General features: G+C 45.4%; 1 protein-coding gene across 3 annotated transcripts; it reads right to left on the bottom strand.

Annotated features, from left to right (window-relative positions):
• Positions 1–2,098: 2,098 nt before the first annotated feature.
• On the bottom strand, positions 2,099–16,987 carry SPX (spexin hormone). Of its 3 annotated transcripts, none has more exons than XM_084811690.1 (6): positions 16,796–16,987; positions 10,350–10,430; positions 8,419–8,476; positions 7,557–7,619; positions 5,054–5,146; positions 2,832–3,080 (listed from the first exon to the last, which is right to left on the bottom strand). In XM_084811690.1, the coding sequence occupies exons 3-6, from the start codon at positions 8,438–8,440 to the stop codon at positions 3,019–3,021; spliced, it is 240 nt and encodes a 79-aa protein (XP_084667816.1). In that variant the 5' UTR covers positions 8,441–8,476; positions 10,350–10,430; positions 16,796–16,987; the 3' UTR covers positions 2,832–3,018. The 3 variants fall into 3 exon arrangements, with proteins under 3 accessions (XP_084667815.1, XP_084667816.1, XP_084667817.1); XM_084811691.1 differs by lacking the exon at positions 16,796–16,987 and adding an exon at positions 10,608–10,686; XM_084811689.1 differs by lacking the exons at positions 10,350–10,430; positions 16,796–16,987 and adding an exon at positions 9,055–9,222 and having other exon boundaries at positions 2,099–3,080.
• Between the last annotated feature and the right edge of the window lie 1,645 nt (positions 16,988–18,632).

Here is an 18,632-nt window from a genome sequence, read left to right as displayed (position 1 = left end):
GCTTAGGGCCATAGTAGAAATGGGAACAGCAGACCCAAACTCACATCTGGTCCAATCAGCTATAAAGTGTGTGTGTGTGTGTGTGTGTTTGTGTGTAGGTTGAGCAAAGAGTAGGGATGGGAGACTTTGAACACTTGAAGCACTTTGAAGCTCACTTTGGCTCCTTCCTTCGTTTTCAACATGTTTTTCATATCGTTCAAAAACGTTCATTTCGAATGGGAAAAAAATCACTTTTCTGTGCACATTTTTCAAACGTGCACTCTTCCACCATTGACTAAAGCATGAAAATGTGTATTTTTGAGAAAAACATGCATTTCAAACTGCACATTTTTTTTTAAAGCATTTTTCAAACAATCACAAGTTCGAGAATGTGCAAACATGTTCTGGAAAAATGCACTTCTGTTAACCTTCAGGGTTGTGAATAGGTCAAGTCTGGATGATTTGCAAACTCAAATGAAATTTTCATGCATCCCTAGCAAATGGAGTACTGGGCTGAGGGAAACTGAACCCATCTACCCTTGTCAGCCATTTAGCTCCTCTTAGGCTCTCCAGGTCAGATGCTCCCCCACCCTCAGCTGATCTTACATCAGGTTTTAGAAAGAAGCAAGCAGGGTGGGCCTCTTGTAAGAAAAATGTACGATGACTAAAGAGACTGAGAATAGGTGTAGTGACAGAAGCCACTAATAACTATGGGGAAGGAAGAAGTGATATGCAGGGCAGGAATACTTCAACCACTAAACACAAGCAGCAGTTTCTTGCATCTCTCCGGCTTTAGTGCCACTTAAAATTTTTATCTGTTTTTCTTCAGGACTAGATACTTAGTTTGCAGTCCTGAACATGCTAGGGAACAAACCCCTTTGAACACAGTGGCCCAATCTGCACCATAATGCTGAGCCATGGACCTGGTTTGCACATCATGGCCACCCAGAGTTTTGTTTTTTAAACCCTGGCTAGATGTGAATGAGCAGGAGCAAGTGAGCATGCTGGCTGCCACCTGCCTGATCTCTCCTACTGAGCTAAACAACCCAGGGATGCTGTGTTCCTGGGTTGTTTATCATAGGAGCATAGAAAGCTGTCCATCTAAGCCCAGTATTGCTGACACTGGCTGGCAGCATCTCTTCAGGGTTTCAGGCAGGATTCTTTTCTTGCCCTACCTGGAGTTGCTGGGGATCGAACCTGGGATTTTCCCACTGAGCTATGGCCCCTATGGTGACATCTGAATGTGGAGCACTGAGTTGTTGGGGAGAGACAAACCAGAGTCCTGTGTTCAGACGTCATGATAAACAACTCAGGGATGGGGTGCCTCTGGGTTGTTTAGATGCTCCCCCACCCTCAGCTGGGAGCGATCGGGCAGACAGGATCTAGCACACTCCCTCCTGCTCATTCATGACTATTCAGGGTTTGTGCTGCTGTCTACCCTGAAACAGAGGCACCCAGCCAGAGCAGTCTGAAAACAAAACTGCTCTGCAGGTTGGCAAAATGTGTGGCAGAGAAACAAGCCACAGTTTGTTTGCTTGTCCGCAAGAAAATTTATGGTTAAAGCAACAATCCATGGTTAACATAAACCATGGCTTCATGTTGTGTGTGAACGCAGCCTGTAGGAGTTCTGAGTAAACATGCGAAGGACCATACTGTTGTTGTTTAAACCCTTCTGTTTTTGTGAAAAAAACAAACAAGTAACACTTTATTAATCTGCTATTTGGTTCAAACAGATCCTAATTTTATATTTTTTAACAACCAATGAGATATATTTGCCTGTTTAAAGAGAGCCAGTGTAGTGTAGTGGCGAGAGTGACGGACTGGAAGCCGGGAGATCCGGGTTCTAGTCCCCACTTGGCCATGGAAGCTCACTGGGTGACTTTGGGCCAGTCACAGACTCTCAGCCCAACCTACCTCACAGGGTTGTTGTTGTGAGGATACAACGGAGAGGAGGAGGATAATGTAAGCCGCCTTGGGTTCCTTGCAAGAGGAAAAAAGGCGGGATGTAAATGCAATAATAAATAAATAAATAAGAAAGAAAGAAAGAAAGAAAGAAAGAAAGAAAGAAAGAAAGAAAGAAAGAACAGGGGTGCAACAATACAGGGATGGTGTCTGGAGTCTGTAACGAATCCACAATGTCAATTTATTTGCATGTTCTCCTTCAGTCCAATGCCTCCTGGAGATATGAATAAAGTTTAATACTGAACGATTAGCAACTCCTCATTTTAACTGCTGCATCAACATGAAGTATCTATTTTATGTTGCTAAATTAGACTTTTCAACAGGCTGGGGTCAACATTTGGCGAGAAATTCATTTGGGTTAACAGTCATTCTCTCACCCCAGAAAACCTTGGAAGCTCTATTTTTGTAAGAGGGACTAGGGAGCTCTTATAGAGAGCTCTCAGTGCCCACACCAAACTACATATCCCACCATTCCTTGGGAGAAGCCATGGCAATTAAGGGCACAAGCCAGCAAAGCTGGCTGGGGAATGCTGGGAGTTATAGGCCTTTTCTCTGTCTAAACATGCATAGGACTGTGCCCTAAAGTTGAATAAAACTTGTATATGCATACCATGTAACTAAAATATGCCTTATGGCATCCAGAATTGGCTATTGCTGGAGAAAGGATAAAGAGCTAACTGGGGAACTGACCCAGAACTGACGTCTTACGGTGAAAATACTATTTCATTACAAATTTTCAGTTTTCATAGGTTCAGAAACAGCTTACTTACCTAGGCATGTATGGTTGTTGTTGTTTTTCCAAAGGCACAGAAAAACGTAAAGGTCCGTGATATACAATATGAGTGCAAGCTGAACATTATAATAATAATAACTTCATGGAAGAATAGGTTCCTAAGCTGGAAAATGGCCTTTAATTGTTTAGTGTTGATACTGTGGGGTGATTTGCATTAAGACAACACAGAGGGGCCACTGAGGTGGGAAGACTGAACAGATGAGTGGTAAATGTTTTCTCATACAGAACATGTTTTCTTTTCAAGTGCATGCCATAGGATGTTTCCACCCAAGGTCGAAAATCTTTCACCAGTTTAATAGGCCATCAGCAACATATCCAGGTTTCTCATCGGCTTCTTCTTCATTTGCTAAAATAAAACAAGAGGAAGTATTCATGATAGTTGCAGCACAAACTGGAGAAGGCTTGGCACTATCATACACATACACACACACATACACACCCTTTTAAACTATCAATGGGCCCTCTCATTCAGTGACTTTACCCTCTCACCACCATTGTCACCAGCTTCTATTGCTCCTCATCCTCTTTCTCATCATTACTACCATTTGCTTGCTTCATAGGCAGAGAGCCAGTGAGCATTGCAAGGAGGCTGTGGCATCTCCTGCTCCTCCTTTCACCAAAAACATTGCCTGAGCCAGAGCAAGAGGCAGGGGAACAAGCAGGCTGCAATGATGATGAAGAGGAGCAGGTCCAGGGGACTCTTATCAGTGAGGCCCCTGTTGGGGTGTGGGCCCTTAGCAGGAGCCCAACTAAGTCTACCCTTGATGCTGACCCTACCAAGGCAGAGTGAAATGGCCACCTGAAATAGTGGATGCTGGGGCGTGTGCGGACCACCCGTTCCTCATGAATCATGATACTCGTAGAATCGTATAGTGGGAAGGGGCCATTTAGGCCATCGAGTCCAACCCAACTGTGCAGTGTTCCTGATTCCAAGCATGTTCAGCTGAACATGTGAAGAATCCCCCTTCAGACTTTCGTGCTCAATGCAAAAAGCTCATGGATGGAGACCATAGACACAGGGATGTTGGGAATGGGGTGAGAGGTCCCCAACATTTTTGGGTTGGCAGACACATTGGGAATTTTAAGAGGTTGTCATGGGCACTCTCACAAAACGGCTGCCGTGAAGGGCTCGCTCATTCATAAAATGGCTGCCATGGTGGACACGGCCGGTCACAAAACACTCATTCCCAGAAGGCGAATGGGTAAGACTAAAAAGAAAATAACTTGCCCAAGAACATAAGAAGAAGGCAGAGTTGAGGTCTGAGCTCCAAAAACACAAAAATATTCTTTTGAACTGAAATACAGATGGTGCTGGAGGGCAGAACTTTGTTTTGCAGCATGCTGGCCTCCCAGTTAAAAATATTATTTAAACAAATCTTAAGAAATAACGGTACTATCAGAAGGGGCAGGGAGCCTGGTGGGCTCTGAGAGAGGGGTCTGTGGGCACATTGGAGCCCACAGGCACCATGTGGGAGACCCCAGGGATAGTGTGTTGAGGTAGAATCATAGAATAGTAGAGTTGGAAGGGGCCTATATGACCATCAAATTCAACCCCCTGCTCAGTGCAGGAATCCAAGTCAAAGCATCCCTGACAGATGGCTGTCCAGCCTCATCTTGAATGCCTCCAGCATGGGAGAGCCCCCCACCTCCCTAGGTAATTGGTTCCATTGTCGTATGGCTCTTACAGTCAGGACATTTTTCCTGATGTTCAGCCAGAATCTGGCTTCCTGTAACTTGAGCGCATTAGTCCGTGTCCTGCACTTTGGGCAGATCGAGAAGAGATCCTGGCCTTCCTCTCCGTGACAACCTTTCAAGTACTTGAAGAGTGCTATCCTATCTCCCCTCAGTCTTCTCTTCTCAAGGCTAAACATGCCCAGTTCTTTCAGTCTCTCCTCATAGGGCTTTGTTTCCAGTCCCCTGATCATCACTGTTGCCCTCCTCTAAACCTTTTCCAATTTGGAAAAGGTACATAGGTTCACTCCATGCACATTCACTCCATCAGGTCAGACAAGAATGCCTGAATAGGGTGTATCAGTCCTTCACTATGACTCTCGCAATAGCTCCAATCCAGCCTTCCCCAACTTGGTGCTTTTAAGATATTCAGGACAATCTCCATTCAGCTCCAGCCAGCGCAGTGGGTAGTCACCTGGGGGTTGTAGTCCAAAACATTTGGAGGGCACCAGGTTGTGGGAAGGCTGCTTGAATCAATGCCATAAATGAGACCCCAAATATTACAAATATAATAAATGAATATGATGAAACTACAATGGGTTTTGCATTTGCAATAAGTTGCAAAGAAACTATAGGAGCAAAACAAACCTTTGCCTTCCTCTTGCACTTTTCGCAGGGTGGAAAGGAACAATGCCGCAGCTTCGGAAAGGGTTAAAGGGTTCACATTTTGGCTGCGTGTTTCTGAAAAGAAAAGAAAGGTCCAAACGTATTTTTCTGATTTCAAACATCAGGGGAATATCTCTTTGAAGGTTAACTAAGAAATGAATGAAGCTAGTTTATGCTTGCAACAGGAAGACGGTCATTCAAAAGGGGGGGGGAAATGAAAGACTTGCCTACGCTATGTTAACTTTCAGCATGATGATCTGTAAAATAGTTCTTGGCTATGTTATTTTAGAGCAGTATTGGAGAACCTTTGATCTCTCATGGGCCACATTCCCTCAGAAGTAATCTTTTGGGGGCCACATGCTGTCGGCGGGCGGGGTCAGAGCCAGCAGTGGGTGGAGTTTGCAGCATTGCAGAATTACATAACTCTGTCTTGCTCCTTCCCTCTATGTCACCCCATCACACACACACACACCATCACCATCACTCCACCTCTCTCTCTCTCTCTCTCTCTTAAATCCCTGTAGGTTTCATAAAAATAAAGTGACATGCCAAGAGCCATAGCTTTGCCACCCGTCTTTCAGAGGGCAGTGATGCACAATAGCTTGCTACAAAATCTGTCTCCAACTTCCACTATAGGGGTTTTCTTAGCATGTAAACAGTCCAGCTCCACCCTCACGGTCCTGACCTTTAAAACCCGTCATGGCTTGGGAATGGCTCTTCCTTTATAATCCCCCATCCCAGCTGTTTAAGATTTGCTATCTGGCCCCACTGCAAATTCCTACAAGAAAGATAGTCCAGAAAAGCTCAAACAAAATTATCAGGGAGCTGGAGCAACTCCCCTATGGAGAAAGGTTACAACATTTGCGGCTTTTTAGGTGATTAGAGCAATTCATGGAGGAGAAGGCTATCAATGGCTACTAGTCCTGATTGCTATATGCCACCTCCAGGGTCAGAGGGAGCATGCCTCTGAATACCAGTCACTGGGGGGGGGGAAAGAGTGGGTGAGGGCTATTGCCCTCATGTCTGGCTTATGGGGTTCTCATCAGGATCTGGTTGGCCACTGTAGGAAACAGGACACTGGACTAGATGGATTTTTGGTCTGATGTTCTTAATATCCACAGAAAGAAGCAGGGTCTTTACTACGGTTATCCTGTGATGTACTTAGGGATGTATGAGAAATTCATTTCAGTTTGTTTTTGATCAGGATTTACCCAGTTTGCACCTTCCAGACCAAACATGAACTTGGACGGAATCTGTGGTCGAAGTCCGTCCATTTCTGAACTTCCAATGTGATTCATGGACCCAAAAAATTGCATTCAACTACATGCATACATTTGAAAAATGTGCATGAAAATTGCATACTTTTGAAAAATGCACACAAACACACTTTAATCAAAGAGAGAAGAACGTGTCCATTTCAAAGATGCGCACAATGGATGCGAACATTTGGAGAAATACGCACGAAAATACGCATGGATTTTCATGTGAAAAGGAAAAAAACAGGATCCGCAATACGATACAGACTCAAGTCAGAACGAACTTCAAGATGGAATTTGGAGAACTTGGGTGAGCTCAGGTTTTGCTGATTTGCACGTTCTTAGATGTACTGGAGGAGGCCAGCCTGCGGCTTTTTTCATATGTGAGATGCATATAGCATGACCACATGTCAGAGGCACCAGGCTTCGCATCCTGACTGACTTCCATTCATTTAAAATTACTGGGCAGAGCCCTCATGTATTCAGGCATTCTCATGAATATGTGCAAGTCAGGGGAGAAAGCTGTCCCTCTCTGCAATGTCAACCCTGCTGCTATGCACATTCCTTCTATGAGCATAAAATATAGCCTTCCCCAACCTGGTACCCACAAGACTTGTTAGACTTCAACTCCCATCATTCCCAGCCAGAATGGCCATTGGCTGGAAATGATGGGAGTTGTAGTCCAACACATCTGGAGGGCACCATAAGAAGAGCCCTGCTGGATCAGACCAAGGGTCCGTCTAGTCCAGCATTCTGGTCCCACAGTGGACAACCAGCTGCTTCTCTGTGGCCAACCCACTAGCAGGACTTGAGTGCAACAGCACCCTCCTCCCACCCATGTTCCCCAGCAACTGGTATCCATAGACATACTGCCTCTGATGCTGGAGGCAGCATAGAGCTATCAGGACTAGTAGCCACTGCTAGCCTTCTCCTCCATTAATTTGTCTAATCTCTCTTTAAGGCCATTCAAGCTGGTGGCCATCAGGCTGATATAATCCATAGAAAGAGCTCTCTTTCTTCCAGAAGTAAATGTAATAAGCTGTTTTCCCTGGTTCCACCATGACAACGGTTTTTAATATCAGTTTAACAGAAAGATTTTAAAGTTAAGCTTTGAAGATGTTTATTTTTAGCATGGACAGTTAACCGACTAGATCTTTTAGAGCGGCTTCTTATACCTTTGCAAAAGATGGCGCCCCATCTCCATCCATTTCACACCTAGAACGGCTTACCTAGCTGCAACCTATCGTAAAGATCCTTCCTCTGGTTCTCCTCTGAGATGAACCGACGACCCTCTGAAATGCAAGGACACAAAAGCTGAAAGAGCTGGGCCATCTTGGGCAACATTCACGGCCCTAAAGAATGTTGACTGCATTTTCACACAGAGGGGTTTAAAAATGAGTCAGCAAAGCTAACATAAAACCTATACAGAGTGGAGGCTGGTGGCTCCGATGTCAGTGGGGCAGTGAATCCACTCCAGGTTTCAGTCTGCACCTTGGATAGCTCTTTTAGAGTTCTGACTGAAACCCGGAGTGGATTCACTGACATCGGAGCCACCAGCCTCCACTGAAGTACGGAGCAGGTGAAGAGTGGAATTGCCTTCCATTGTTTCCAGTGCCTGCAGGCCTGGGGCCGGCACCTGGCATCCTGGGGCAGCTGCCAGGGTCCCAGCACCCCTATAGGGCCCACAGCTGATGTTTGATTCAGGCCCCCTTTTTCTTCTGGCCTGGCACTCTGAGCAGCTAGACCGAGCCATGGTTTTACTTTCCCACAATGCCCCTGGCCTAGTGTCATATTGAGGCATTATGGGAAATTAAAAGGGTGGCTTGACCCGGTTGCCCAAGACTGCTTAGCATGCTGCCACCACAGCCAGGTAAGCCCACCCGGGCCCATGAATAGTGGAGGGGGGCCGCCGTTTGGCCGAGGGTCCCCTCAACTCTGGAGTGCCACACATTTTCCTCTGAAGTGGATTGATATGTTGGCCTGGCAAAAACAGAGACAGAGGGCCCGCAAAGAGGGCGGGTCCACTCCTCACGTGCTCTCCTCCAGAAAGAGAGGATTTCTCCTCAGAAAGAAGTGGGTGTGGAGACTTACGTGCACCCTTTAAATAGAGCATAGCCTGTGGAGTCCAGTTTCTTCTTTGGAAGCGACCCTTTTGAACCCAAAATGAGAAGAAAAACAACAACAATGAATACAGCTAAAGAGAGCCCAGGCACAGAGAACAGCGGGGCTCTTCCTTCTGCCCAATGGCAAGCCCAGGGCCAAAACAGACATGACTTTAAAAGTGCATTTAGGGTGGCCAGGTATCCTAATTTACAAAGGATGGTCCTCTGTTTTTGAGAGCTGCCAGAGGACAGTCCCAGATTTGATATTGTCCTCTATTTGATGGACTGTGCAGTCCAAGTCTGGCTTAAAGTCCAAGAGCCGTAAGGAGAGGGCCTTGAAGTCTGGGCAGCAGACTGAGCAAGTACAGAGTTCACCTAGCCAGTCTTCTCCACTATGGTGAGATGTATTGCATTCCCATTAAAACTATAGGTATTATTTCTAAGTTTGCATCTATTGTTGTTGTTGTTGTTATTGTTATTCTGACAAAACACAAACATTACATAGGAAATCCAATTAGAGTCAACTGGGATCACAGGAGTTTCAATATATTAATAACCTCATATTTATCCACAGAAGTTCTCTAGGGGTTTAAGATTCAGTTATAATTATTGAAATGTATCTCACCATATCTGTCCATGACGGTCCCCAATTTCTCTTTCCAAGAAAACTTCTTTCCTTCCTCCTTTTAACCACTTTGTATATCTTTCCCTATGAGCCTCTTTCTCTCTCTCTCTCTCTCTCTCTCTCTCTCACCAACCAGTCTTCCTCCCTCTCTCCCTCCCTGCCTCCCTCCCTCTTTCCAACTATTTTGCAAATATATTTGCCTACCTACCTCCTATCCCCACTCAGTTTGCATCTATACATATACAATTGCATATGCAAATTTTATTTATTTATTTATTTCATTGCTATACCACCCAACAGCTGAAGCTCTCTGGGCAGTTCACAAAAATGAAAACCACAAAGTACAACGTAAAACAATATAAAATAGAAAAGCTTAAAACTACAATATAAAAGTGCAACCAGAATAAAACCTAGCAGCAATGCAGAGATTTAAAACACAAGAGCTAAAAGATTAAGAAGCTAAAATGCTAAAATGTTGGGGAAATAAAAAGGTCTTTCCTTGGCGCCGAAAGAAGTACAATGCAGGTGCCAGGCGAACCTCTCAGGTGAACCTTTTGTCCTCTTTTGGGGTTATGCATTTCCTCTTTTGTGGCAATGCATAAGTGGCCAACTTATAGGTACATCTCTCTCTCCCCCACCCCCCATTTTTAACCTAGAGCAGGCACAGGGAACCCAATCTAGATCTGAACCCAAGCATGATGGGGTGTGTGAAATAGCGGGGTGCTTTTAAGATCTAGATTGGCCCCTTGCGTCCACTCTGGAGTAAAAATAGAAAGAAGACATAGCTGCTAGACACACATTTAGGGCACAATCCTATGGGGACAGGTGGCTGCCTCCAAACTTGGAGGCCACTGCCTATCCAATGCAGGGCAGGAGAAGCATGGAAGGGATTGTCCTTTCTGCACTTCTCCTGCCCTGCATTTGCAGCTAGACAGCCAATTTCATCTGTCTAGCTGCAGGATGGCAGAGCGGGGGAGGAGGCTGCTGGACGACACATAGGATGTGCCATACCAGCATTTCCACACTCCCTGCCCCAGAACATCCCCCGGAACTCCCTGTTTTGGCCACTCTGTGCTCCTCTTCCGAGCGGGGAGCGTGGGGTCATTCGATGCTGCCTCGCAGGCAGTGCGGAAGTGGGAGAAGGTCAGCTCTGAGGTCAGTACCTGGGAAACCACATCTCCTATGGCCGTCTAGCCACTGACTAGAGGCCATAGGATTGCTCCCTTAAAGTAACGTCTCTTTTGGCTCTCAGTCTACACAAGCTGAGCAAATAACAAACCCAAATCTGTGCTTACCTGAGGAACGCTCCAGGAAGAAATTATGAGCGAAGCTGAAAGCAACAAGGCCAGGGCAGCGGCCGTCCCCCCGTGGAGTCCCTGAAAGGCGAAAAGCAGCCAAGAGGACATAGCAACATTGTCTCCATTACCAACAATTCTCCCTGCTCACCCCATCCTAGGAGCATGGAAAAACCTGCAGTGCTTTCCAGAACTGTTTGGCTCCTTAATCCGCCTGCCCCACTCCTACCCTTCTATCACGGACAGCATCTGACGTACCCACTTTTTCACAGGCCTTATGTAGCCTCACCTGGCAGGGCTCTTTCATGAGTCTGCCTCTTCTCCTCCCTTCATTCTTGCCCCCCCCCTTTCTCTGGAAGGTAAGAAGAGGTGATCCGGCTAGCATAGCTGTTGCTCATGTGAGGCTGCACCAGGCTTCCCCAACCTGGCACTCTCCAGATGTGTTGGACTCCAACTCCCAGCATCCCCAGCCAGGATGCTGGGAGTTGTAGTCCAACACATCTGGAGAGCGCCAGGTTGAGGAAGGCTGGGCTGGTGGATTCCACCACTTTCCACAGTCCCACTGCAAACTTCATGGACATTTCTAGAATTGACATGGAACTGGTTGCCTCACTAACTGCCCGTCTAAGGTATCTAGGGCTTTTGCTACTGAGACAAAGGAAGGGACAGAGGAAATGCCAGTCTATTTTCCCATAGAGGATCTTGGACAATGCTGGTGTTGACTTTAATAGTAGAAATTCAGGCAGTGTGTAACTCTCGTCTTTCTTTCTCTGTGACAGCTCTAATAACATCTGGAAAGAGGTTCCACGTGGCTCAAGCAAATTATTCCGACCCCTCCTACACCTTTAGCTCAACTACTGTAGTTCTATTTTGCAAATAGTACTGGAGTAGTATGGGTATCAGTACTCAGTGTTCTATGAATGGTGTTCTGAGAACACTTCAGTGTTCTATAATTGTTGTAACTGTCATCATAATCAACAACATGGTATCTCTTGCTTGCATACACACACACACACACAGTATAATGTTTAGTCCAGGGGTTAGGGATGTTGGAGAAATCCATTTGGGGGTGGAGTTCAATGGGTTTTCCTAGGCTTGGATCCCTGGGCTTTTTTTTTAGTTCCCGCTGCCACACCCAGGTCAATCTGCAGCTAGTTGGGCACTGTACAAGCTTTTCCAGGAATTTTGCACGGAGGGGGGGGGGAGCTGCCATTTGCAAACATTTCTGAGCAATTTGCACAAATTACAACCAAATTGTGCACATTATGGCTGAATTAGTGTAAAGATTGATGTAATCTTTTGCAAATGGCAGAACACTGCCCCACACTCAATGCACATAAAGTTCCTGGAGTTCAGGGAACACCCCCAGCTCGGCTCACTGATATTTAGTGAGTCATACACACCGCAGAACTTCGTCGAGCCAAAAAAGAAACAGATTCCCAGCAACGGGCATCCTTACTTTGGCCTTCTATATCTGGGTGGACTTCAAGGTCCTTCATCGCTGACTATTGACTCTGCTAGCTGGGGTTGATGAGAGCTGAAATCCAACCCTTGGAAAGCCACAAGTTTCCTGCCTCTGGTTTAGTCAATTATAAAATTGAAGCTGCAATCCTATACATGCAAATCTAGGGATAAGCTCCATTGAACAGAATGGGACTTAGAAGTAAGTCCCATTATGTTCAATGGCGCTTATCCCCAGATTCATGTTTTTCCCAGATGCATGTTTACTCAGAAGTAACATGCACAGGACTGCATGTGTAACAATTAACAATGTAACCCTGTGCAAGTTAAACTCAGGAGTAAAGTTGCCAGATGCAAAACAGGAGAGGGGATTTCAGCAGGTGTAGCTAGTAGAGGATCCTCAGAAGTAAATCCCACTGTGTTCAGTGGGACTTACTCCCAGGTAGGTGTGTGTAGGACTGCAGCCTAGGAATCCTTGATTTCTTTCAAAGAGGGTTGGGGAATCTTAGTGGACTGCAGCTCCCATCAGCCCTGGCCAGCATAGCCAATGGACAGGGGTGATAGGAGCTGAAGTCCAACAATATCTGGAGGTCACCAGGTTCCCCAGCCCTGATTGAAAAGGTAGGGTTCATAAGGCAGGAGGTTCTTGATTTGTTTTTTAATAAAAGATAATTAATAGTACAACATTCATGGGTGGTAGGTGTAGCTCATAAGAGGCATTCTCCCTTCCCCGGAACAGCATGGAAAACCTCTTAGATGGCACTTACCGTGCACAGCCACAGATGGCCTCTCAAAATTCTCTACCTTGTGGACAGAGAAATTTGGGAGATAATTTCCCCAAATTTCTCAAGGGATAGGAGAAATTCTCAACCGTTTTTCCCAGGTGGGGCTCCCCATTGGCAGGGCTTGTAGCACAGCTTCTTTTGGTTTTAGTAAGGATTCTGGGGGTCTTCATACTGCAACAGCATCAACTGTCTTGGCAGGCTGGCCCCCAGTTTGCATCCACCGCAAACTCTGCCAAAATCTGTTCTCCAGTTTCCAGAAAGTTGTCTTCCCCCATGAAGACAATGTTCTGCCTCATTCAGGATGTTTTGTAATGTATTTCTGTGGTGTTTTTGAGCTTGCCTAAGCCCTAATCCCAGCCAGCCTCCCAGGCTGCGTGCACATCCTGATCTGAAAAAGCCCCATGGGAGGAATTAGCTCATGATGCCTTAAACTGGGCTTTAATTGAAGTGGAGGGACCTGAGGAGGCTGCCGGCTGCCAGAGAGACGACTGTACAGTGAAAAACAGGACATATTTGCTCACTCCCCAGCCACCTCCTAAGTAGGCTAAGCCCAAGAAACCCAAACCCAGCCCATGAGAATTTCTCCAAAGTTTCTTCACCATTGAATTTCTTTTCAAAAGCAACTTCTCTTCTATCAAATTGAATGAGAATGGCAGAAAAACACATGGGAGAAAATTTTGGCACAGCAGTGACAGCACTAGTATATATACATCATTTAGTAGCTTTATAACCAGGTGCTCTACCACTGAAATGAAAAGGCTGAAATCTTATACACATTTGCCTGGGAGTAAGTCCACTTGAGCCCAAGGAGGTTATTTCTTAGTACACATGTATAGGATATCATTGCATGGCTGCAATCCTAAACACACTTACTAAGCCCTACTGGACACAGTGAGACTTACTTCTGGCTGAACATGGATATGACTGAATGCTTAAAAGTGACCAACTGTGGCTGGATCATGCCTCATTTAAATAAGTATACATCATATATAAGTGCTCATCCGCAGGGATGTCTTCTTACAGAGTAACAAAGTAACATAAATAACACACACACGTGCTACTGGCCCCTACTGATCAACGATTAAATTATGTTTAACTGCTAATTGGTTAAGTGCAGAGTTATTAATGTAGGGGGCTTTTTTTAAGAGCTACATCTCCCTCAGTCCCTTCAAATGACAGCAATTACACTGAAGGATACAATCTAGGTACACAGTTGATTCAGGCAAAATGTTTAGGCTGACTTTCAAATCTGTGAATAATTAAGCATTTATTTCAAACCATAGCCTTCATTAAATTCTTTTCAACATCTTCCTTGTATATATATTTTAGCCAATCTTAATTTTTAAAAAGAGTCAGTTTCAAAAGCTTTGATTCAGTTAATAACTGAATAATATAGAATTATTATTAGTTTATTATTTCAGAGGTTTAGCTTTAGATTGAGGGACGTAATAGAGTTGCCTGCATCAACTCCTGTAGAGATCAGAGGAAATCCTCCTTTGGATTTTGTATTTTCTATACTGAAAATCATTGATCAATTGGAGAACAAATGATTTATTTAAATGTGGCTGCTGAGGAAATTTTTGGACCCATTTTATGGGCACCGCAACACTCACATCTATCACATGGAAAGCAAATGATTTTTGCTCATTTCAGTGGGGCTTCTAAACACAGCCTTCGTTCTCACTAGACTTTTGATTTAATCTAAGAGTTTACTATATATTAACAATTACTGCTACATTTCTAGTTAAACTGTTAGAAAAAAGCATGACACCCTTTGCAATTCTTAGCAATAATACAGAGTCTAGAAATTGAGAATAAATGTTATTCTCACGTACCTTCATTCTTCTCTCTCCTGCTGATCCAGTCTTTTGTAGGTATAGGCTGCCTGATATACAATATGTAATGTCGTGTAGGAATCCCTATTTAAGTCTTCCAGGTGGAGCTGCCCTCCCCCTTGGAGGCAAGAATGGAGTGTTCTAAAGGGACCTCTTGTCAAGCACGGACATGGAACAGCTGACATCTTCTGGACATGGGGGAGGATGTTCACAAAGCTTGAGGGGAAGTCACCAAAACTTCTGACATATACACTCACCATATTAGATGAATGTATCAGCTACAGTTCCTGGCAATAAAGCTTTTGCCCTAACGCTGAAAGATCAAGTCTCACCACCATGGCAGGTCTAAAGGAGCAACGTTATCTTAGGAATTATCTTGTTGTTGATGGCGGCAATCAAATAATGTGGCCCCGAGGAAAAGGTAGCACATTATCCTGACCAGGACCCCAACCATACAGAGGGAAATATGATTCAAAGCTAATTGGGAATGAGCACCACAAATATCTCAACCAATTTTTCTGGGGCTTTTCTTTCTCTGCCTTTCTATATGTTCCATTACAGAACTACTAGGTGGTGCTGTGGTATAGTGGAATTGCGCAAATACAGTATAACGCCATTCAGAAAAATACCAGACTTGCTTTGTTAGGGGAAAAAAACCCATGATAATGCTTGCAAAGCATGGGACAGGCTCTGGAGGATGACGATGTCGTGTAAAGGACCCGCAAATTACCATGAGTGAAGAATCATGAGCATGCAATAAAAGTCTCGTGTAGAAAGGCTCTTTGTCACTTATGTGGCTCATTCTGAATGCTGGCACACTTCTCGCAGCCACTGGAGAGCTTCCCTTCCTTGAAAAGAGGTTGGTTCAGATTAGAACTGTGCACAAGTGGCCTCTTGAAATTCTCCACCTGACTTGTGGGCAGAGAAATTTGGGAGACAATTTCACCAAATTTTCCTAGGGGATGAGAAATTCTGCACAGTTTCTCCCAGCTGTGCTACAAGCCCTCCCCATTGGCAGAGCTTGTAGCACAGCTTCTTTCATTTTTGGTCAGGGGTCTGGGGGTCTTCGTGCTGCAACAGCATCAACTATGTTGGCAGGCTGGCCCCCAGTTTGCATCCACCATAATGCAGGTGGGGGCAGTGCTGTGTCCAGCTCCAGGCATGAGGTAGAGTTAGTGTTCTGCCAAAATCTGTCCTCCAATTCCCAGAAAGTTTTCTCCCTCCATGAAAGAGGCTTCCATTGTTCTGCCTCATTCAGGATGTTTTATAATGTATTTCTGTGGTGTTTTTGAGTGTTCCTAATCACAGCCAGCCTCCCAGGCTGCCTCCACGTCCTGATCTGAAAAAGCCCTAAGAGAGGAATTACCTCGTGGTACCTTAAACTGGGCTTTAATTGAAGTGTAGGGAGCTGAGGAGGCTACAGGCTGTCAGAGAGTGGATTGTACAATGGAAAACAGGACCCATGTGCTCACTCCTCAGCCACCTCCTAAGTAAGCTAAGCCCAAGAAACCCAATCCCAGCCCATGAGAATTTCTCCAAAATTTCTTTGCCACTGAATTTCTTTTTGGAAGTAATTTCTCTTCTATCAAATTGAATGAGAATAGTCGGGAAAAAAAAACTGGGAGAAATTTTCAGCACAGCGCTAGTTCAAATGTGGGATGATGAATTCCCACACCATTCTGGTTCCTCTGACATGTGATTTGGCTTGGTCAGAACTAAAACACTGCTAGCATGAGGGAGAGTCTGCGCTGTGCGTCTCGAAGATGGACAAATCTGTCAGTTCCACTTTTTCCCACACTTGAGATTTTTAAATCTCAAGTTCTTTCCATCCCATAAATCAGGGGTGTCGAACCTCTTTCAGCCCAAGGGCAAAATTACTTTTTCAAAAAGAGCCAAAATGCCAGCATGTTTTTAGCTTAAAGGAGCAATCTTATGGTCCCTTGATATTGTCCTGGGGGCTGTACGATATTGGGGATTCCCTTCTCTGAGGTCGGAGGCAGCGCTCCGACCTCGGAAGGGGGGTCGGTGATCCAATCCCAGAGGGGCCCCCCCCCCGAAGCTGATGCAGAAAGAACTGAGCTGGCTGCCTCCCCAAGGTTGGAAAACCAACCTCGGAGAGGGGGGAAAGGGGGCATTCTGGTGGGCAGGGAGAGGACAAGACTAGAAAGGCCAGGATGTGAGTTATCCTGAGCCTCCCCCAGCCTCCTTCCCTCCCCCCCTGAAGCTCCCTTGCTCGATGGGCTGAAAAGCAAAAACAAAGGAGATATGGCTCCCAGGCCTGAAGTGCTGCAGCCCTGCCACATATGAAGACATGTGTGGGTTTGGGGAAATTCTTATCAAAAGCAAACTGAAATGAATGTCTCACCCAGCTGCACCAGCCAAATCCAATAGCTACAGCTGTTCTCAGTGTGGAGAGGACCGTGTTCCATCACAAACAGGTTTGAAGAAATACACGGGGATTCAAGCCCAGCATTTCAAGAGCCATGCACTCAAAGTCCTGCTGGGCCTGGCCCTGGATGGATGGATCAATTGGTCAGTTTCACTTTCTTCCATGTTCAAAGTTTTGAAATCTCAAGTTCTCTCTGCCCTATTTACGAACAATTTCGCCAACGTTGGCACGTTCTTAACAAAAGAATTGAACAAAATTCTTACCCATCCCTAGTTAGACAAAACTGCCAGTCTCCCAACACCCTCGCATTAAAGACTTACCAGCTGGTGGCAGAGGGAATGAACAGAGGTTTGTCTCTTCCCCCTCCGTCCTCAGTGCCCGGTGCACTTCGTAGCAGCAGAGGATGACAAGCCCAGTATTTCATGGGAGATTTATTATTATTATTAGCAGCAGCATTTATTACATTTATATCCCACTTTTTTTCATCTTGCAAGGAACGCAAGGCACCTTACATGGTCCTCCCCCTCTCCATTTAATCCTCACAACGACCCTGTGAGGTGGGTTAGCCTGGGAGTCAGAGACTGGGCTAAAGTGAGCTTCATGGTGAGCTTCATGGCTGAGAGGGGACTCGAACCCAGATCTCCTGAGTCCCAGTCCAACACTCTAACCACTACACCACACTGTCTGTAGTCACCACACCAGAAATGGGGAACCTCCATCCCACGGGCGAAATACAGACTGTAGAGATCTTCATCAGAGATCAGAGTTAAAGGAATTTCTCCTCCTTCCTCCCATGCTGCAAAGTGAGGCTTTAAAAACCTAATTACACCCTGGGGACATTTTTTTGTGGGGAGGGGGTTGTTCCCAGGGAGGAAAGAGCCTACCCTGTCATCCTCCTGAAAAAGCTCTGTGACTTTCCCCCACTGCATTTAGCTTTTAAAAGAGTCTCCATTGGCACCATTTAAAAACAGTAAACAGTAGCCATGGGAGGAACAGGAAAGAGGAAAAAAAAAAAGGATTAGCTCCAGACTTAGTCATGCCTAGAGTAGACCCATTGAAATCAATGGGACAAGTTAGCCGGGACTAACATAAATCCCATTGATTTACTATCTAACTTTAGGAGCCATTGAAATCAATGGGATTTACGTTAGTCCTGGCTAACTTGTCCCATTGATTTCAATGGGTCTACTCTAGGCATGACTAAGTCTGGAGCTAATCCTTTTTTCCCCCTCTTTCCTGTTCCTCCCATGGCTACTGTTGATGAGTTCCGAGAAAAAAAGAAAAAATGAAAGAAAAGAAAAGAAAAGAAAAAAGGCAAAGGACATCAAACATGCCATTTCCTATTAGATACAATGCCGACGAGACGTCAGCTTTGTCACATAATCAATAATTCCAAAGCCAGCCTTGAGAAGAGAAGATCACCAGAGCAGCAGGACCCCTTGTTAAGGCCAACTCCACGCACGCTTTGTTCTGACTGAAAGCCCTCTGAAAGGGCAGTAGCACATCTGCCTCTTCATGGCCCATCACATCCTCTCAACGGCTGGAGTGATCTGTTTGGGTGAGCTCATTCTGGCTTCCTCTAACGAAGGCCAACCTTTTTGGCAAAGAGGCCCCAAGCCGAATCAAAGGAATGAATCAGTATCCTTCTGATACAGATGCAACCTTTCCCCCAATGCTTTGGTGCAGCTTTGCCTCTTGTTTATTGAGCCAGGTGGGGTGGCCACATGTTCTCTTTTACAGAGGTCCGTCCTCTCTTGGAAGGGCTGCCAGAGGATTGCCTTCTATCGCCTCTCTGCACTGAGAGCCAGTGTGG

Source organism: Heloderma suspectum, chromosome 7 (assembly GCF_057233095.1).
Source record: "Heloderma suspectum isolate Gila_16-S chromosome 7, 16-S_ref, whole genome shotgun sequence".
Taxonomy (NCBI): Eukaryota; Metazoa; Chordata; class Lepidosauria; order Squamata; family Helodermatidae; genus Heloderma; species Heloderma suspectum.
Note: the sequence above shows the minus strand (reverse complement) of the source record. Positions and strands in the feature narration are given on the sequence as shown.